General features: G+C 49.2%; 1 protein-coding gene and 1 non-coding gene across 2 annotated transcripts in view; both read right to left on the reverse strand.

Annotated features, from left to right (window-relative positions):
* SMAD6 (SMAD family member 6) overlaps positions 1-21,872 on the reverse strand; it is an 84,809-nt gene that overhangs the window by 54,826 nt on the left and 8,111 nt on the right. The window contains exons 2-3 of the mRNA XM_060260362.1: positions 19,438-19,494; positions 11,740-11,817 (exon numbers count right to left, since the gene is read on the reverse strand). Of these exons, the coding sequence (XP_060116345.1) occupies positions 11,740-11,817; positions 19,438-19,494 (135 nt within the window). The remainder of the gene's footprint in view (positions 1-11,739; positions 11,818-19,437; positions 19,495-21,872) is intronic.
* TRNAP-GGG (transfer RNA proline (anticodon GGG)) lies at positions 10,813-10,884 on the reverse strand. Its single transcript has one exon. It is a non-coding gene; the product is annotated as a tRNA-Pro (tRNA).

Here is a 21,872-nt window from a genome sequence, read left to right on the forward strand (position 1 = left end):
TGGCCAAGCTACATTGAGTTCTCATCTTAGCTAGGTGTAGGCTAGCCGGAAGAGGGTCGTCTTACAGACCCTGCATAACTTTCCAACATGAACATATGAAGCTGCCTTATACTGAATCAGACCTTTGGTCCATCAAAGTCAGTATTGTCTTCTCAGACTGGCAGCGGCTCTCCAGGGTCTCAAGTGGAGGTTTTTCACACCTATTTGCCTGGACCCTTTTTTGGAGATGCCGGGGATTGAACCTGGGACCTTCTGCTTCCCAAGCAGATGCTCTACCACTGAGCCACTGCTGTAAAAGACCACCAATCTCACACTTCTCTTCCCCCCAGTACAAAGCAACCTTATGAGACAGTTAAACACTCAAGCTGCTCGAACCTACCCGATATCCCCCTATTCGAAGATGCAACCAAAAGAAGCTATATCAAAGACACTTTTGATAACCTGCAGCATCTGATTCCATTCCCACCCACCAGCATGGGGAAAACTGAATGTTTTGGCTACAGAGATGTTAAGTCGCTTTGCTTAGGATTTTTTACCCCTCTTTAAAGGAAGATGATAGGAGACCTGAGATGGAAAAACAGGGGAAGCGATTAAATTAGGTTTTAAAGACAAACGTTATAACAGCTTTGTGAAACTGAAAACCTGGGGGGTTAGATCAATTCATAGAAAACAGGTCTATCAATGGCTAAAAGCCATTGCGGCTGAGGGGAACCTCCATCTTCAGAGGCACTAAACCTCTGAATCCCAGAGCCAGGAGGAATGCCTCAGCCTCTCTGCCCTGCTGTTGGCCCTCCAGAGGAACTGGTTGGCCCCTGTGTGAGACAGGAGGCTGGACTAGGTGGACCCTCCCTGGTCTGACCCAGCAGGGCTCTTCTGAGGTTCTTATGAAGGCCTTGGCCTCTCTGCCCTGTTGTTGGCCCTCCGGAGGAACTGGTTGGCCACTGTATGAGCCAGGAGGCTGGACTAGATGGACCCTCCCTGGTCTGACCCAGCAGGGCTCTTCTGATGTTCTTCGTAGGGGAAGGCCTTGGCCTCTCTGCCCTGTTGTTGGCCCTCCAGAGGGACTGGTTGGCCACTGTGTGAGACAGGAGGCTGGACTAGATGGACCCTCACTGGTCTGATCCAGCACTGGGCTATTCTGCTGTTCCTATCAGGGGAATGCCTTGGCTTCTCTGCCCTGTCGTTGGTCCTCCAGAGGAACTGGTTGGCCCCTGTGTGGGACAAGATGCTGGACTAGATGACCCTCACTGGTCTGATCCAGCAGGGCTCTTCTGATGTTCTTCTCAGGGGAAGGCCTCAGCCTCTCTGCCCTGTCGTTGGCCCTCCAGAGGAACTGGTTGGCCCCTGTGTGGGACAAGATGCTGGACTAGATGACCCTCCCTGGTCTGATCCAGCAGGGCTCTTCTGATGTTCTTCTCAGGGGAAGGCCACGGCCTCTCTGCCCTGTTGTTGGCCCTCCAGAGGAACTGGTTGGCCATTGTGTGAGACAGGGGGCTGGACTAGATGATCCAGCAAGACTCTTCTGATGTTCTAAACCCACCTGCACAATGGAAATATGAAAGTCAACTAATGGCATGAACAACACTTCTCTTTTTTTCTTCCCCAATACAGCAACCAGGACATGTCCTACATTTGCTAAATTAACCCGAGAGGTTCTCTTCAAAAGAAAGCTGCATCCAAGGTACAGAGGCTTTGAACAGCACCGAACGGCAGCATGCGAAGAGAGGAAGAAAAGCCCTCCTGTGGCCCTCCCCACTCCCCCTTCCCTGTTCACCCCACAGGAAGTGAGGCTGAAGGAGCAGAAGGGAAGAAGAAAGGAGTCGCAACTTCTCCTGCAGCATCTTGCTCTTTCCCTCCCCTTCTGGGAACTCTATTATTCCCTATGGAGATTTATTCCCATAGAAAATCATGGAGAATTGATCCGCGAGTATCTGGGGCTCCGGGGGGGGCTGTTTTGGGGGGTAGAGGCACCAAATTTTCAGTATAGCATCTAGTGCCTCTCCCCAAAATACCCCCCAAGTTTCAAAAAGATTGGACCAGGGGGTCCAATTCTATGAGCCCCAAAAGAAGGCGCCCCTATCCTTTATTATTTCCTATGGAAGGAAGGCATTGAAAAGGTGTGCTGTCCCTTGAGATTTGAGATTCAAATGATAAAATGGGCAATTAATGTAAATAAAGAAATAAAGATGGAATCTTGGGAATATCTGTGGAAAAACTCTATGAAACTCGCAACATGTCATAGTATTAAAGAGAACTGTTTTAAGATGATGTATAGATGGTATATGACTCCAAAAAAATTAGCAAAAATGAACAATAAGATGCCAGATAGGTGTTGGAAATGTAAAAAGCATGAAGGTTCTTTCTACCATATGTGGTGGACTTGTGAAAGAGCTAAAATGTTTTGGCAGATGATTCAACAAGAGATATCTAAGATCCTGGGATATGAATTTAACAAAGAAGCAGAGACTTTTCTGCTGGGATTACAAATGGAAAAATTTCCAAAAGAAGATAGAACTTTAATATGGTACTTGCTCTCAGCTGCTAGGATATTGTATGCGCAGTTGTGGAAGCAAGAAAAAATACCAGAAAAATGGAATTGGACTATAAAAGTTATGTCATGGAGTGAAATGGACAAATTAACAAGAAAACTAAGAGACTGCGATTTAGAACTTTTTAATCGGGAGTGGAAGAAATTCAGAAGATATGTAGAAAAAGAGTGGAAAATAAAAGGACATTGGACAATTTTTGATGATTAAGATTTTTAAGACAAGAATATAACTTTTGAAGGGGGGATCTTTTTCTTTATTAATTTTTGTTTTTTCTTGATAGTTAAAGGTACCTTTAATATCTGTTTTTTTTTTAAAAAAAATAACACTGGCGGGGGTCAAGCATTGGGGGGAGGGGTGGGAGAAAAGTAAGATGTGGGGTAGAATGATGGGTTTTTTTTCCTATCTTAAGCTTTCTATAAGTTGTAGATATAGTTCTACTACCATATGTTACTAATAAAATTGTTTATACAGGAGAAAAGGTGTGCTGTCCCTTTAAATGTGATGGCCAAAACTCCCTTTGGAGTTCAATTATGTTTGTCGCAGCCTTAATCTTGATCCCACCCCTAATGTCTCCTGGCTCTACCCCCAAAGTCCCCAGATATTTCTTGAATTGGACTTGGCAACCCTAGGCTGTCCTATTAAAAGAAAAGTCTCAGGGTCAAAATAGAGTCTTCGAGTCGGGCCAGTTGGTGTCTGTCTGGACCAGATGGTATAATATCTGTTGTCATAGATTTCCGTTCAGAAATGCCTGGCAGAAGAGCACCGCTTTGCAGGCCCTGCAGAACTGTGTGAGCTCTCACGGGGCCCTGACCTCTTCCGGAAGCTTGTTCCACCAGTAAGGAGCCGCAACAGAATAGGCCCTGATTCTGGTCATCTTGAGCCTGGCCTCTTTGATGCTGGGGATCGAGAGCAGGTTCTGAGACCCTGACCAAAGTGCCTTCTGGGGAAATGCGGTCCCTAAGGTACGCAGATCTCTGGCCTTATAGGGCTTTTAAGGAGATAACCAGCACCTTTTAGTGAATCCGGTAAGCAATAGGTAAACAATGCAGCGCTTTCAGCACAGGTTGAATAATATATTTGTTAAGCCTTAAAGCGCCACAGCACTCTCTGCTTTTGTTTCCCGCTGCAAGAATAAAAACAGTTCCCACCCTTTAAGAAATCTACATTCGACACACCCACCCACCCAGTTGCGCAGGCAGAAATTGGATTTGTCCGTTGAGAAAAAGAAGACTGCTGTTAGCTTTGCAAGTCTGCAACGCTGCGTTTCCTTCAGGGTCCAAAAAAAAGTTAAGAGTTTCACAAAACAAAGGAACAAATAATACTGAAGGGAGGGGCGGGGGAGCTTTTTAAAAAAATGATAATAATACAATTGCTCTGTCATGCTGCTGCTCTGAGATTTTTTTTTTCCATTTGAAAGTTTAGAGCAGGGGTCCTCAACCTACGGCCCGTGGGCCAGATGCGGCCCGCTGAGGACGTTTATGCGGCCCGCCGGGTTATGGCAAAATCAGACCGGAAGTGACGTTCGACCTAAACTCGCGTTAGCAACGCACACTTCCGGCACTGGGCTGAGGCGGCGGAGACAGAGTGTGAGGTGATACCGAGGTGAGGTGAGTTCCCAGGCCGGGGTGTGTGGTGTGGGGAAAGGAGAGAGATGCAGAAGACAGAGAACTGACGGCCCGCGGCCTTGTACAGTAACGGCAGTCCGGCCCTCCAACAGTCTGAGGGACAGTGAACTGGCCCCATATTTAAAAAGGTTGAGGACCCCTGGTTTAGAGAATCATACAGGCCACATTTTTTATGGGAGGAGGGGAGAGAATCACCAGAGTAAATAATTTTTTTTTAAAAAAAAGTGAAATCAAAGAGAAATACATTTTTATCTCCCGTCAGCAAAATAGGTTCACAGAGGAAAAATGTTTAATATAAAAACATTTGACTACGGCGCTGCAGAATGTTGGTGGTGGTGGTGGGGGGGTGTCTTTCCCCCCTCTTTTTTTGCATCCAAGTAATACTTTTTGGCACAAGACTCATAGACCTGACAAGGAGATCTTTTGGCGCAGGCTTAGTAAATCACTGCCTTTTTGGTGTAGTGGTGTAGAGAGCCAGTTTGGTGTAGTGGTTAAGTGCGTGGACTCTTATCTGAAAGAACCAGGTTTGATTCCCCACTCCTCCACTTGCACCTACTGAAATGGCCTTGGGTTAGCCATAGCTATTGCAAGGGTTGTCCTTGAAAGGGCAGCTGCTGTAAGAGCTCTCTCAGCCCCACCCACCTCACAGGGTGTCTGTTGTGGTGGGGTGGGGTGAAGATATAGGAGATTGTAAGCCACTCTGAGTCTCTGATTCAGAGAGAGGGGTGGGGTATAAATCTGCAATTCTTCTTCTAAAAAACTAAAGATAGGGTCAGGGGAGGAGCCTGATGCCCCCCCCCCGAAAAAAATAAAGATTTGACCAGGATGAAACCACTTGCACAAAACTACCTCTCTCTCCACAAAGGTACATGCCTTCTGAAACCAGATGAAGTCATATGAGACAGGGGTCAGACTGCCAACCCCCAGGTAGTTGACAAAAACACTACACACTAGATGCCAGATTTTAACAACATTACCAAAATTACAGCAGCAGCAATGGATTGCCTAGGTAACTAACCATTTCATTTGCCTTCTTCAGGATGCAGTACACTAGGTAAAGCCTCAAATTCAATAATGGAACGCCCAGTATTTCCTTCAGCACAGAGAGATTTTGAATCTGACGAAGGGGAACCCCTAATGGAAGACTGTTGCTCTCTGAGGCCCCGACTGCAACTATCTATACAACAATTGTAAAAGCTGGAGAGTGTCTCAATATAAATCTGAAGGAAATACTGGGCATTCCATTGCTGAATTCGAGGCTTTACTTAGTGCACTGCAGCCTGAAGAAGGCGAATGAAATGGATAGTTACCTAGGCAATCCATTGCTGTAACAGCAACCTTCTATTGTAAGTTTGCCAATGCTGTGAAAATCTGGCATCTAGCGTGTAGTGCTTTTTGTCAATAATATTGATAATCAATGGTTCGTTTCAAAATATAGAGTAGCAAGCCGAGACTTGTGTCAACAGGTTTTTTTCCTTTTGTTACAATAACCCCTTGAAGTGGCTGGAGATTTCCTGGGATAACAAACGGTTTCCAGGTGACCGAAATCGGTTCCCCTGGAGAAAATGGCTGCTTTGGAAGGTGGACCCTCCGGTATTATAGCCCACTGAGATCGCTCCCTTCCCCAAACCCCACCCTCTTCAGGCTCCACCTCACCCCGCCCCCCCAATCTCCAAGTATTTCACAACCTACAGCTGGCAATCCTAGGCCCCCAAAATGGCTGCTGTGGCTTGCCGTAACGGTCTTGTCAAGGTCCCCAGATATTCCTTCTCCCCGACAAATTTCTTCGCTCCCCCCGCTCCGCCCCCCCCCCAACTTCTGCATTCTTTCTGGTGTTTCCCCCCTTTCACAGCAGTGACCTGTCTTCTTCTAATCCAGGGGTCCCCAACCTTTTGGACTCTGTGGGCGCCGTTGGAATTCTGACAAAAAATGGCAGGTGCGGTCACAAAATGGCTGCCGCAAGAGGTGGAGCCAGTCACAAAATGGCTGCCACAGGTCAGCTTCAGTCACACAGAGAAGGTCCCTTTTGCTGTGGTGGCAGCTGCGACATTTTTAAAAATGGGCACCGCCAATCAAATCTCAAGTGGCCAGTCGGAAGCCTTGTTGGGTCAAAGCTCCCCCTGACGCTGCCCACTTTCTAAAAACATCTGGCAGATACCAGGAAAGGCTTCGGTGGGCGCCTGGTATTGTGGACCCCATCACCACCTAGATCCTGCCACCCATGTGCTTGGCACTTTACAAATAAAAAAAAATAATGAGGGCTGAAGGAAACTGGATAGGCTCTAGGGTTGCCAATCCCCAGGTGGGGGCAGGGGATCCCCCGGTTTGGAGGCCCTTCCCCCGCTTCAGGATCATCAGAAAGCGGGGGGAGGGGAGGGAAATGTCTGCTGGGAACTCATGATTCCCTATGGAGACTTATTCCCATAGGAAATAATGGAGAATTGATCTGCGGGTATCTGGGGCTTTGCGGGCCCTGTTTTTTGAGGTAGAGGCACCAAATTTTCAGCATAGCATCCGGTGGCTCTCCCCAAAATACTCCCTAAGTTTCAAAAAGATTGGACCAGGGAGTCTATTTCTATGAGCCCCCAAAGGAGGTGACCCTCGCCTTCATTATTTCCTATGGAAGGAAGGCTTTTACAAGGTGTGCAGTACCTTGATATGTGATGGCCAGAACTCCCGTTGGAGTTCAATGATGCTTGTCCCACCCTTGCTCCTGGCTCCACCCCCAAAGTCTCCTGGCTCCACCCCCAAAGTCTCCTGGCTCCACCGCCAAAGTCCCCAGATATTTCTTGAATTGGATTTGGCAACCCTAATTGGCTCCTAGAATCACCAGATCCCTGCTGAGCTGCTAACTTCAATACTGCTCTCTGACCATCTCGAGTGGTGGCGCTGAAGAGCAGCTAGTCAGTGGCTCCCTAGTTTGGCACACTACCTCAGTCACTCAAGGAGTACAGCTCTCGGGTTAAGTTTTAGAGTAGGGGTGTTGAACTCATTTGTTATGAGGGCCGGATCTGACATAAATGAGACCTTGCTGGGCCGAGATATGTCAAGTTGGGCCAGGCCACGTGTATACCTATTTAAGATTAGGTAGTAAATATAAACTTAATAAAGTATACAGACAAATATATATTTTTTAAAAAATGTAAAACATGCTTAAAACGTCAGCACTCAGTCTTAAAGGTGCTTTCTTTGCATTTCTCCCATAGGATCCAAAGAACAGGGCAAAGGAAGCTCGGGCTTTTTCCTTCCTTCCCCAGGGCACTGGAGGGGAGCCTCAGCCAATAGAAGGAAGAGAGGCTTGGCTCAGTAGCTCTGCAGTGCGATCGAGAGAGCCTGGCAAAGAAAGCTCTGCCTCGCTCCCCTTCCTCCCCAAAGGAGGAGCCTCGGTCAATGGAGAAAATAGAGGCTTTGCTCTGTAGCTCCTGTGTGATTGAGAACGCCTGGCAAAGCAAGCTGTTCCGCAGAAGGAAGCAAGAGAGGGGGAGAAGGAAGCAGACAAGAGCCAGTTGCTCTGAGGCCTTATAGGACTGGTTGGCCTGATTCGTCCCCCGGCTTTTTCCATCCTTCCCCAGGGCACTGGAGGGGAGCCTCAGCCAATAGAAGGAAGAGAGGCTTGGCTCAGTAGCTCTGCAGTGCGATCGAGAGAGCCTGGCAAAGAAAGCTCTGCCTCGCTCCCCTTCCTCCCCAAAGGAGGAGCCTCGGTCAATGGAGAAAATAGAGGCTTTGCTCTGTAGCTCCTGTGTGATTGAGAACGCCTGGCAAAGCAAGCAGTTACGCAGAAGGAAGCAAGAGAGGGGGAGAAGAAAGCAGACAAGAGCCAGTTGCTCTGGGGTCTTATAGGACTGGTTGGCCAGATTCACCCCCCGGGCCGCACCCTTGTTCTAGAGCTCACGGTTTATGAGGGGACAACTTTCCAGCAAAAAGCTCTCATTGTACAGCAGAGGCTGCAGTAGATCCTGAGTCCTCAGGATTTATTTGCGGCCCTGGTCACAAGAATAAGTCTCATACGGTTGCTCGCAAGGCACAGAAGTCCCTGGAAATCTCTCATCAATTGCCCCCCAAAGAATTCAACACCAGCAAGGCAGTTTGGAGAGCTGTGGGTTAACGACGGCGAGTCGCTTATCCTATATATGTAATCTCAGCCCACTGGGGAAAGATAAATAACCAGCATTACACTCTTACGAAGAGGTTGCGCCACTTCAAATTCCACAGTAGGAGATGGGAATATCCAATTACCCTGCAATCTTGGTCACAAAGTGATAGTTATTTTGTCCGAGTAAAAAGTTTAAACCCCCTTCTTTTCCAGCCTGCTCGGCGAGAGCTCGGATACCAAAGAAAGTAATCCACCCCCACCCTTCGCTTTGACAGTGGACAGCTATTGCATTTTTTTTTCTCTTTTCAAGAGAAAGAATGAGAGAATCAGCACTGCGCCAGTCTGGGCATTATTTCCGTGCTGAAAGCACAAAGTTTCTCGGCTAAAAATCATACCCATGACCTTTCCAGCATCAGAAACTAAACTGATCGAAATGCCACGGCTGAGCCAGAAGCCGAAACGAACCAGGCCCCAGCCTGACAACGTGTTCTCCTTCCCAGGAAATGGGGCCAGAAAAATATCTCAAATTCCTACATGCCAAAATGCCAATTTCTAGAGGCCCTAAAACTTCCTCCCCGTTCCTTGGGGTTCGCATGAGTTCCACCCTGAGCAAAACTAGAACCGAAGACAACAGCAGATCTCTGCACTCTTTGTAGGTGACCTGGAAGCCGCATGAGGAATTCCGTAGCAGGGGGGGTGTCGAATTCATTTGTTAGAAAGGCCAGATCTGATATAAATGAGACCTTCAGGCCAGGCCTTGTGTGTCATAAAATGTAATACCGGGTAACAGAGACACAAACTTTATAAAGGACACAAAGTAAAGGTAGTCCCCTGTGCATGCACCAGTCGTTTCCGACTCTGGGGTGACGTTGCTTTCACGTTTTCACGGCAGACTTTTTACGAGGTGGTTTGCCATTCCTTCCCTAGTCATCTACGCTTTCTCCCCAGCAAGTTGGGGACTTATTTTACCGACCTCGGAAGGATGGAAGGCTGAGTCAACCTGGAGCTGGCTACCAGAACCAGCTTCCTCTGGGATTGAACTCAGGTCGTGAGCAGAGGGCTCCGACTGCAGTACTGCAGCTTTACCACTCTGTGCCATGGGGCTCTTATATAAAGGGCATAAACAAACGCAATTAAAGATTGCTTTTTAACAAAACTTGCGTAAAAACTTAGCACTCTTGCAATAGTGTGATCTAAGAGCCCCATAGCGCAGAGTGGTAAAGCTGCAGTACTGCAGTCCTAAGCTCTGCTCACGACCTGAGTTCGATCCTGGCAGATGCTGGGTTCAGACAGCCGGCTCGAGGTTGACTCAGCCTTCCATCCTTCTGAGGTAGATGACTGGGGAAGGCAATGGCAAACCACCCCGTATAAAAGTCTGCCGTGAAAACGTCATGATGCGATGTCACCCCAGAGTCGGAAACGACTGATGCTTGCACAGGGACTACCTTTATCTTTTTAATATTGTGATCAGTATCAAAGCAAGCTCCCTCCCCCCCCCCTACTTCCTCCTCAAGAGAGGACCCTCAGCCAATGGGGGAAATAGAGGCTTTGCTCTGCTGGAGAAATCCTGGCAAAGCAAGCTGTGACACAGAAAAAAGCAAGAGAAAGAGAGAAGGAAGCAGACTTGCTTGCGGGCCTGATAGGAACCCTCCAGGGACCTGATCTGGCCCTCGGGCTGCATGTTTGACACCCCTACTGTAGCAAGTTCCGTCACTAGCTTACAGCTCTTCCACTCTGCTAGAAAGTCTCAACAGTCCACCTGAACAGGCAAAGGACACCAGCAAGATCAAGAATGCCCCCATTTGGCCCAAGAGCCAAATCTCTCTCTCTCTCTTTCTCCCATGTCCAAGATAATACACTACACCTCCTTTGCTCAGCCTGTAGCAACATAAGCATAGCTAACTCCAGGACTTTTTTTGAGCAGGAACACGACAACTGCAGACTTATACCCCACCCTTCTCTCTGAATCAGAGTGGCTTACAATCTCCTGCATCTTCTCCCCCCACAACAGACACCCGGTGAGGTGGGTGAGGCTGAGAGGGCTCTCACATCTGCTGCCCTTTCAAGGACAACCTCTGCCAGAGCTATGGCTGACCCAAGACCGTTCCAGCAGCTGCACATGGAGGAGTGGGGAATCAAACCCAGTTCTCCCAGATAAAAGTCCGCGCACTTAACCACTACACCAGACTGGCTCTGCACAGGAATGCAGCTCCAGCTGACTTGGGGTCAGGGGGTGTGGCCAAATATGCAAATGAGTGCCTACTGGGCTTTTTTTTTTTTTTTTTTTTTTTTTTTTACAAAAAAGGCCTGTGTGAAACCGTGGTTATGTCAGAGGGTGCTGCTGGGATTTTCCTACAAAAAAGGCCCTGGCTAACTCTTCCAAGCCCAACTGGGGACTGGCTAGTGAACATATGAACATATGAAGCTGCCTTATACTGAATCAGACCCTCAGTCCATCAAAGTCAGTATTGTCTTCTCAGACTGGCAGCGGCTCACCAGGGTCTCAAGTTGAGGCTTTTCACACCTATTTGCCTGGACCCTTTTTTGGAGATGCCAGGGATTGAACCTGGGACCTTCTGCTTCCCAAGCAGATGCTCTACCACTGAGCCACAGCCCCATTCATGGCTCTCCAGGGTCTCAAGCTGAGGTTTTTCACACCATTTTGCCTGGACCCTTTTTTGGAGATGCCAGGGATTGAACCTGGGACCTTCTGCTTCCCAAGCAGATGCTCTACCACTGAGCCACCGTCCCTCCCCTAGTGCCAAGGAAAGGAGTCAGAAGGCCCACTGTGAATAGACCAAGCCCGGCCCTGGTTGCCAGTTTTCATCCTCCGAACTGTTACAGCACAACTGAAAATCCGGTCGACTGTCTTCCTTCCCAGCCGCCCCTCTGCTCCGCCAACAACAACATATTTCACTTGGACTTTCCGGCATCAGGAAAACAACGACGACGCCTCCGGCCTCATTCTGCCCTTCGCAAACTGCACCCTTCTCACCCCAGAGCGGATGGCGGGCGGGAGACCAAATGTTAGCACACAAACAAAAGCAGCCAGGATGGCTTAAAACGAGCTGCGCCTTTCCAGACACTTGGTTCCACAACAAACCACAAGAGGAGTGTGAGAACTCACTCGTCAGAAGTTCCCTCAGGCAAATCCAAGCCCTGCAAAACAGGCGAGACTATTGCAAAAGGGAACACCTCACTTTTGAACCGAGCGGATAGGCCAGCCCAACAGCGGCGGTTGCGTAAGCCGGTAAAGATGGCGCAAGAGAGATTCTCAAGAGATCTCCAACAGGTAAGGCCATCGACCAAACCTCTGGTCTTACTCTGAGGCCGCAAACTCCTCGCCGGGACAATTGTCCCGTCTCGGTTTCCACTTCTGAGATCAAGGCTTCAACGGTTTATTTCCTAAAACCATCTCGCTAAAACTGTCATCAAAAGGGTCCCTCGGTTTCAAGAAATTACAGTTGCCAACCTGAGAATTCTCCGGGTGTGATGCAAGGAGAGTTCGTCGCCTCTGTTTCAGTGTAGGACAACGTGGAATCGGAAAGATCTGGGAGAGGGGAGAAAAGACGAGAGCGTTATTCCACAGGATGAGGTCGGAGCACCACTGTGCACATGAGTTGCGGCCCACCCAGAGAGCAAAGACACATTCACACAAACAGAATACGCTCAAGCAAATTCCGCTTTTAATTCCTGCTTTATTCTTATTTGGATCAATTTGTGTGTTACCTCCTATGGAAGGCAAGCAACAACCTTCAGGGGATTCCCTCTACTTCAGGATTCCCCAGCATTGTGCCCAGGGGTGGAATTCTAGCAGAAGCTCCTTTGCATATTAGACCACACGCTCCCGATGTAGCCAATCCTCCAAGAGCTTACAAAAAAGAGCCTTGTAAGCTCTTGGAGGATTGGCTACATCAGGGGTGTGTGGCCTAATATGCAACGGAGCTCCTGCTAGCATTCCACCCCTGATTGTGCCCATGGGCACAACACCACCTGTTGACACCTTTCTTGGCCCCCGTCGACTGTTTTTAGAAAGGAGGGCGGGGTTTAGTGAGGCTTTTGCCCAGCAGTTTCTGATTGGCTCTGCATTTTTTTTTTTAAAAGCATCCTGTTAAACAGAGCTTCTGCCTGAAATGCTGAACAGGCACTATTAAAGTTACGTAGAACTTTGCTCCCTAACGTTAAGAACATAAGAGAAGCCATGTTGGATCAGGTCAATGGCCCATCAAGTCCAACACTCTGTGTCACACAGTGGTCAAAAAACTCAGGTGTCATCAGGAGGCTCACCAGTGGGGCCAGGACACTAGAAGCCCTCCCACTGTGCCCCCCCCCCCAAGCACCAAGAATAGAGAGCATCACTGCCCCAGACAAGAGAGTTCCAACAATACGCTTTGGCCAATAGCCATTGATGGATCTCGGCTTCATATGCTTATCCAATCCCCTCTTGAAGCTGGCTATGCTTGTAGCCACCGCCACCTCCTGTGGCAGTGAATTCCACATGTTAATCCCCCTTTGGGTGAAGAAGGACTTCCTTCTATCCATTCTAACCCGACTGCTCAGCAATTTCATTGAGTGACCACAAGTTTTCGTATTGTGAGACAGGGAGAAAAGTACTTCTTTCTCTACTTTCTCCATCCCATGCATTATCTTGTAAACCTCTATCATGTCACCCCGCAGTCGATGTTTCTCCAAGCTAAAGAGTCCCAGGTGTTTTAACCTTTCTTCATAGGGAAAGGGTTCCAACCCTTGAATCATTCCAGTTGCCCTTTCCTGCACCTTTTCCAATGCTATATCTTTGTTTGAGGTGCGGTGACCGGAATTGTGCACAGTACTCCAAATGAGGCCGCACCGATTTATACAGCTTTGTGGTTGGCTCCACCTTCTGCGTCAGTCACTTTGCGATTTTGGCCGCCGCTGTGCGTCAGGATTCCGAAGGGGCCTGCAGGCTCAGAAAGGGATGAGGACTAACAAAATTGGTGGCAGGGGAGGCACTGCTCACTTCTTCAGATACGCGAAGAAGATACCTGAAGAAGCAAGCAGCGACTCCCCAAAACTCCTCCCCTGCCACAAACTGTGTTAGTCTTTCCGGGGCGCCTGGACTCTGGCTCTTTTCTACTGCTTTGTTGTTGTTCAGTCGCACAGTCGAGTCCGACTCTTTGCGACCCCATGGATAAAGTCACGCTAGGCCCTCCTGTCTTCCACCATCCTCCAAAGTCTGCTCTAATTTGTGTTTGTTACATCAGTAACGCTGTCCAGCCATCTCTTCTTTTGCCGTCCCCTTCTTCTTTTGCCTTCTGTCTTTCCCAGCATCAGGATCTTCTCCAGGGAGGGCTCCCTTCTCATTTGGGGGCCAAAGGATTTTGAGTTTCAGCTTCAGCATCTGACCTTCCAGGGAACAGTCTGGGTTGATTGCCCTTAGGACTGACTGACTGGATCTTCTTGCAGTCCAAGGGACTCTCAAGAGTCTTCTCCAGGGAGGGCTCCCTTCTCATTGGGTGGCCAAAGTATTTGAGCTTCATCTTCAGCATCTGACCTTCCAAGGAACAGTCTGGGTTGATTTCCCCTAGGACTGACTGATTGGATCTTCCTGCAGTCCAAGAGACTCTCAGATTCTTCTCCAGCACCATGGTTGTCTGCTACAGAGAGACGAACATGGCCACCCATCTTGAAATATATACAGGTTATTAGCAGGCCCGGTGCTAGGAGTTCTTGCACCCCAGGCTGAACACTGCACCCCCATCCCCACCCCAAGGGTTCTATTCACACGTGCCCCAATGACGACACGCCCCCTGGACTTTGCCGAGACTTCCCAAGCCTGAGAGGCCTTGGCGAAGTTAGGAAGGCAGTGGGCACAGACAGAGCTGGGCGCTGAGTGCACCCACTGCCGTACCTCTCTGGACTTTGCCAAGGCTTCCCAAGCCTTGAGAGACCTTGGCAAAATTAGGAAGGCAACGGGGGCGCTCAGAGCTGGGTTCTGAGCACACTCACTGCCATGCCACCCCCCCCCCAAATTCACTGAGACTTCCCAAGCCTCGGTGAAGTCAGTAAGGCAACAGTTGTGAGGAGAGAGGGCACCTCGTGGCACCCCTACGCCAAATGGCGCCCTAGGTGGCCGCCTACTTAACCTACTCCCATGCGCCAGCCCTCATGAGCAGCCATGTTGGCCTGAAGCAGTAGAACAATTCTTCACTGCCACTGCATAGTATGCCCTACGACAAACTCCAAGGTGTTGGGTCAGATTCACCTCTGGTCTTCTGCCAACTCCGCTCATACCACGACCCCTTCCGCTCAAAGCTCCTTCAGGTTACCAAGAAACTGACTGGGGTCTCTTAGGCAACGGTGGATGACCCTCAGCTAATGGAAGAGAAGGCAGGGAGAGCTCTCACCTTCCCTCCCAAACTACGTGTCCTTACAGATGCTCTACCTAAGCAGGCAGGCCTTCCCAATTCCTCAACCAGAGAGGCTCGCTTCCTTCCTAGAAAAGGAGAGTTGGAATCAGGGGTGAAATTCTAGCAGGAGCTCCTTTGCATATGAGACCACACCCCTAGATGAAGCCAATCCTCCCAGAGCTTACAAGGCACTTTTTTTGTAAGTCTTTGGAGGATTGGCTACATCAGGGGTGTGTGGCCTAATATGCAAAGGGGCTCCTGCTAGAATCCCACCCCTGGCTGGAATACACCTCTGAGAGATGCTCCCACAATTCCAGTGGGCACTGCCCTCCTCGAGAAGCGGGCAAAGTAAAGCATGCCTCGCTAGCAAAGGACACAGCCACCTGAACAGCCGCGACAGTAGACAGCGGACTCTCCTCCGTTCCTATGAATGCCGGACCCTGAATCGTTCCCCTTGGCTTTCCTGACGTGCCAAACCCAAGCAGAGAGCCTCAAAACAATAACCAAGGCTGAGGGAACGAAACAAGTAGGAACTTGGTGCTCTGGGGATAAGGTTACATTAAGCCTCCAAACAATTCATCGTTACTATACTTAATTATCACTATTAAAATTCTTGAAGCTGTTTATTCTTGTTTCCTTCCTTCCTTCCTTCCTCCCTCCCTCCCCCTGCTGAAACGAAGAAAACTTTGTTTTAACAAGTTAAAAGCCCTTTGTTGGTCTCCCTCCCCACCCTGCGCTGAGGCCCCTTTAATTAAAATTGTGCTCTAAACGTCTGCTCCAACATCAGCCTGGGATGCGTTGTCTCACTTTGCAATCGCACCAGCCCCAAAAGCCAAGTTCCATTCAGCTCACTGTCCGGAAGAATGCAAGGAAGGAATCGAAGTCAGCCAGGGAATCCAGAGTAGCAGCGGCAGCCTGCAGCAGAACAGCTAGATTCGAACCCAGTAGCACCTTAAGAGACCAACAAAATTCTCCGGGTAGGAGCTTTAGAGCAGAGGCGTCAAACTCATTTGTTATGGGGACCAGATCCGACATAAATGAGACCTTGTTGGGCCGGGCCATGTGTGTACCTATTTAAGATTAGGTAGCAGAGATAGAAACTTTATAAAAGACAAAAACGATTAAAGGTTATTTTTAAAGCCCTTAAAATAAAACATTAGCACTCGTTGGTCTTAAAGGTGCTTTCTTTGTGTCTCTCCCAGGGGATCCAGGGAACTGGGCAAAGGAAGTTCTGTCTCTTTCCTTCCTTCCCCAGGAAACCAGGAGGGGAAGGAGCCTCAGCCAACAGAAGAGAGGCTTGACTCAGCAGCTCTGCTGTGTGACTGAGAGAGCCAGGCAAAGCAATCTATCCCTCCCCTCCCTTCCTCTCCAAGGGAGGAGTCTCAACCAATGGAGAAAATAGAGGCTTTGTGTGATTGAGCAAGCCTGGCAAAGCAAGCTGTGATGCAGAAGGAAGCAAGAGACAGGGAGAAGGAAGCAGATGACAGCCAGTTGCTCGGGGGCCTGATAGGAGCCCTCTGGTGGCCTGATTTGGCCCCTGGGCTGCATGTTTGACACCCCTCCTTTAAAGAGTCAAAACTCCTAGCTCATACCCTGAAAATCTTCTATCTACAAGGTGCTACTGGACTCAAATGTAGTAGATCTCTGCTTTGTGGCTCCAGCAATACCACGAGCCGGTGTGGACCAAATTTCGAGGGGCAATAGTCACCTCGGGGAGGTACAAGGCTAAGTTCTGGCCCAAAACAGATCACAGGAGGGACGGATGGAGAGGACCTGACTTCTCTCCATTCTTGCGACAGAAAGCATCCTACTGCGACCAGGGGATTAGCCTTGAAAGAGCCCAAGCGACGTCCGCTGCAGCACTCTACAGTTCTCCTCTGTACCCCAACCCCTTTTTTTATCCCACAAGATGGGCTTTGGGAGTCCACTCACAGCTCAGTTTAGTGTAGCGGTTAAGCGCGTGGACTCTTATCTGGGAGAACCGGGTTTGATTCCCCACTCGTCCACTTGCAGCTGCTGGAATGGCTTTGGGTCAGCCATAGCTCTGGCAGAGCTGTCCTTGAAAGGGCAGCTTCTGTGAGAGCTCTCTCAGCCCCACCCACCTCACAGGGAGTCTGTTGTGAGGGAAGATAAAGGAGATTGTAGGCCACTCTTGAGTCTCTGATTCAGAGAGAAGGGCGGGGTATAAATCTGCCGTCTTCTTCTTCGTCTCAAGAAAACTTCCCGAGATGCTGCTGAAACAGCTCTGCTTTTTCGTTTCCGACAGGAACGCCCTTGGCCACCGACTCAAAGGATCGAACGCTTTGGCCTTAACGGTGACCAGCGAACTATTCCCTCTTCTGTCCAGCTGCAGTGCCCTCCTTTTCACCCGACTCTCCCTCGCCCTTTACTCCTGTGCTAGCACAAGCCAAAGTTCAGAGCTCCGTCACCTCAGCCCAACTTCGATCCGGTGGGTCTGCCCAGGATTCCCGTCCCCCTGAACCGCTGCCAAAACAGCGGGCCAGTCATCACATCCACCGGGAACGATGTTTAAATTCCTCAACGGCAATATATACTTTGGAAGGCGACGCGCCGTCGGATTCTGCCAGCTTTTAAGTAGGTCACCGTTTTATGCCCAGTCTCTCGGACCATGCTTCTTTGGATTTTTTTTTCTTTTAAAAAACCAGAAGTCCTTAAAGGAGGAGAGGAAGACCAAAGTGGCACTCAAAAGCGTCTTGAAAAGTATTTGGCAGGAAGACCTTCCAGAGAATACCAGGAGTCGGGAGGCTGAGGCAGGCTATCAAACCACTTGTCTAAAGATCCTCTATGCCCCAATAGAGTTGCCAGAGGCCGCCATGACTTCTAGGCATGGGGGGCAGGGGCGTGTGCACGCATGCGCACGCACACACACACACACGGAAGGAAAAAAAATCCCCTTGCAATACAGCACTTTAAGTGGGGTTGGCACAATTCCCACAGAAGGGGTTTCAGCGCGAACACAGCAAAAAATACTGCTACAAACTGAACCGCTGAAAACAATACCAAATGCTTCAACCCTCACGTAATTAATCCAGCGTAGACAATGTCATCATAACTTCGCTGCAAAGAAATTACAATTACAGTTCATTACGACTCGGTTGCTTCCACGGTTTCCAATAGAGGGATCAGTCGTCTTCAACAATTCCTTCCCTCTGTAATTAAAATTCATAAGAGAGTCCATGAAATGTTCTGAAATGCTTCCCAGTAGGAAAGACCAGGAAATCCTTGCAGCCTTCATAAGACGTCCCCTCTAGGTTTCAAGACGTTTCAATACCGGTCTTCGTCAATTCAGAAAGGATTTCAGAACTTTTCATGGACTGTATTATGTTTAATTGCTGAGGGAAGGGACTGTTGAAGAGGACAAATCCCTCTATTGGAAACTGTGGAAGCAAATGAATTGTAATTGTAATTTCTTTGGAGGGAAGATATGCTGACTTTGAGAGAGCCAGTTTGGTGTCGTGGTGAAGTGCGCGGACTCTTACCTGGAAGAACCGGATTTGTTTCCCCACTCCTCCACTTGCACCTGCTGGAATGGCCTTGGGTCAGCCAGAGCTATCGCAGGAAAGGGCAGCTGCTGTGAGAGCTCTCTCAGCCCCACCCACCTCACAGGGGGGGGAAGAAGGGAAAGGAGATTGTAGACCGCTCTGAGACTCTGTCCTTGAGAGGGCAGCTTCTGGGAAAGCCCTCTCAGCCCCACCCGCCTCACAGGGTGTCTGTTGTGGGGGTAGAAGTTGCAGGAGATTGTAAGCCGCTCTGAGTCTCTGATTCAGAGAGAAGAGCGGGGTATAAATCTGCAATTTTTCATCTTCTTCTATACACTGGTTTAAATTATATGAGGATTGAAGCATTTGTATTGTTTGCAGAGGTGCTGTTTGTAGCAGTATTGTTTGCTCATCTTTGTTCCACTGGCAAAGGTCCTTTTAAAAGAGATGTAATTTGCACCATTCCCTGGAAGACAGAAGCGTCCCCGCTGTCAACAAAGAAGCCTGTGAGAACGCATCCCAGCTATGGCGCTGGATGAGATACCAGAAAGCAGAAACGGCCAAGAGCGCCGCCCTAAACAGAAGTCAACAGGCTTGTTATGGCATCACTCTCCTTAGGAACACTCCGGATGAAAACGCACATCGCGGGATGCGCATGCCGTGGCGCACATCTGGAAAAGAAGCCATCGAGGGTGGTCACTTTCCTTTCGCATCTCCCAGCAGGGGAGGATGGCAGGGCACCAGCAGCTGCTCGACATCTCGGCCGTCGCTCCGCAGGAGAGCATCTGCTCGACATGCAAGAGGTGCCCGGTTCGATCCCCAGCGTCTCCGGTGGAAAAGGACCAGGCAGGAATGTGAAAGACCTCAGCCAGTGATCCTGGAGAGCTGCTGCCAGTCTGAGTAGACAAGACTGACTTTGATGGACAAATAGCCTGATTCGGCATAAGGCCGCACACAGCCTATGCGCTCCAAGACCAATGCTCACTTCTAGCTAGAAGCAAACTCTTTGTTTAATGAAAAGGACAACAACAGTATCCTGAACTCAGCACCGACTTCTGCACTTCCATTTGTAGCATCTAGGAAGAGATGGCTTTTGCCACTGGCATCCCGTGTCACTGCAATGCAGGTATGCCTCAACGCCATCCCAGCACCTGCTGCCCCTCATCTTTCTAGTTCCAAACATTTTATGCACTGACAAACAACACACGCGTGCGCAAACTATGGTCTTCTTTCTGCCTTGCTAGCTGCAGAGAAAAGTCTATACGGAGGAGATATACCTACCCAGCGGCTTTTGTTCGTCGTTCGGAGACAGCCGAGAATACGGAGGGGGTGGAGATTCTGCAAAAGAAGAAGAACTCACGTTAACACTGCTGAATGGTTTACACAGCGAAAAAGAAAAATTGCGCTTCCACACTAAGGATGCAGAAGCTGGGCTGAAACCGGATGGAAATCACACTGATGGCGACGCCCCCCAAAAGATCAAGAGCTCAAGAACGATGCCCAGAAGTATCACAAACTTTTAGATTAACTTCCTTCCTTTTTTCCCTCCCTCCCTGCTTGTCTCCTAGGGGTGGCCAAACTTGCTTAACGCGAGAGCCGCATAGAATAAACATCAGATGTTTGAGAGTCTCAAGACATGAACATCAGATGTTTGAGAGCCACAAGCAGGAGGAAAGGCAGGAAGAAGGAAAGAAAGCAAATAGATTGGGGGAGGGAGGGGGAAGGAGAGATGGAAAGAAAGCAACTTGAACTTTAAATGCATTCTCCAAGCTGCCAGCTGGCTTGGTGAAGTGATATAAAGAGACAAATGCCTTCTCCAAGCCGGCCAATGGGGGCAGCGGGGGCTTTGAGAGCCACACGATATGTGTGAAAGAGCCACGTGTGGCTCCTGAGCCACAGTCTGGCCACCCCCGTGCTAAATACTCTTAACAGGTGGAAACCGGGTGGCAGAAGGCCTCTGCATGGCTCCACTGATTCATTTGCCATTACCCTCCATTCCTCCAGCCCCAAGGAAACTTGGGAATTTTAGTTCGCCTGGGCAATTAGGTCTTCCCAGTTCCAAGACCTTTAGTCCATTTTTGAAAGCCCCAAATTCCAGGGCTTCCTGGAGAGCCAAGACAGTCGAACTGGCTTATGTCTGCAGAGCAAACCTGGTTTCATTCTGTAGTAGAAACATTCCCTGCTCGTGCTGTCATGTTTTTGGAAGGCTCTGCGCTCCTTTGGAGGTGGCTACAGCAGTGCCCGTTCCACACAAACTTGTGTGCATTTGTTACAAGGAACACGGTACTCGGCGTTCCAGTAATATTTGGGGAGGGAGAGAAAAGAATTCACTCCCTCTCCGTAGGAAAGACACAAAGCAAACGAATTTGAAGCACAACGGGAGGAACTGGAATTGCAAAACAAATACAATTAAAGAAAGCTCTCTTGCCAGAAAGAAGGGGGGGGGGGTCATTAGCTTTCAATATCCTGAAGGATTTGTTCCTCCTAATTACATGCAAAAAAAAAGTGGGGGGGGGGGAACCAAGCTGCTCCCATGCCAAGCTAACGACAGCAGGGAGATTCCGTGTCCAAAGAAAACCTTGGTCTTTTTGTTTTTCCATCTTTGAATTTCAGAATTTGGGGAGGGGGGGGGGCAGCTCTTTTAAAGTCAGATGTCGAGGCCGGAATCCCTGGTTCTGGTAAGGAAGGGTTGAGGAGAGGAACTGCTTTTGCTACTTTTAATTTTAAAAAATTTCAAAACCAACAACAAACAAGAGAATCCCACTGGCTACAGGAAAAGGAGTCTGGGGAAAAGAGGCACTGCGGCTTTAAGGGCGGCTTCCCTGCTCGGCAGTCTGGCGCCAGCCAAACTCAAACTGCATATTATCACCACTTCTTTGCTGAAATAGCTGAGAGGGGGAACCTCCGAAGGCAATAGGGGAGGAAAAAGGAGGAGGAAGCGGGGGGGGGGGGAGCTTTTTAAGCACAACATGACACCAATCTCGCTTGAAAGGGGATCATGCTAGGCCAAAGGAAAAGGGATTTGTGGGTGTGTGTTTGTGTGTTGCTCTCTCTAATTCCCATCTTCTTCTGCTTCAAGAAACCCAGTTATTTTATAGACCTCTCCTCTCTCCCAGCTCCCCCCCCCCCCAAAAAAGTTGTGTTTCCTCCAGCATAAACTGAAACCATAGCAATTTGGTGGGTTTGGTGACAGCAAAAGAGATGCGGCTGGAAGGACCACCCCATGGCACTGGAGGCTGCAACCTCTGGCACGTTTCCTGGGGAGGGAGGGAGTCCTTCTCCCCCCCCCCCCAAAAAAAAACATGTGCACACAGAAACGTGGGCAGCTCCAAGCCCCCTCCGGAGGAAGAGCCCCTTTTGCACAGTTCACCACCAACGTTCCCTCTAAACTGCAGAGCCGTGTGAGCAAAAATTCCACTTTGTGAGTGACCGGCCTTACAGTGGTGAGCTGCTGCGTCAATTAGCCTGCTCTGGGGCCCTCCTTCCTGACCTAAGACAAAAATGTGCAAACCGGAGGCTAAAAATCTGTGAGCTAGCTCACACTCACTCAGCTCAGAGGGGACACTGTTCACCACCCACTGCCAAAGACTTTTCTTTGGCATTCGAGCCCCCTCTCTGGGACACTTTTGCTCCTGAACTCAAAGTGGATGGGGGGGGAATAAAAGTCAAATTCTGTGGTTTTTTTCCCTTCCTTTCCAACAGCTCATTTGACAAAC

This window comes from Heteronotia binoei, chromosome 19, assembly GCF_032191835.1.
Source record: "Heteronotia binoei isolate CCM8104 ecotype False Entrance Well chromosome 19, APGP_CSIRO_Hbin_v1, whole genome shotgun sequence".
Taxonomy (NCBI): domain Eukaryota; kingdom Metazoa; phylum Chordata; class Lepidosauria; order Squamata; family Gekkonidae; genus Heteronotia; species Heteronotia binoei.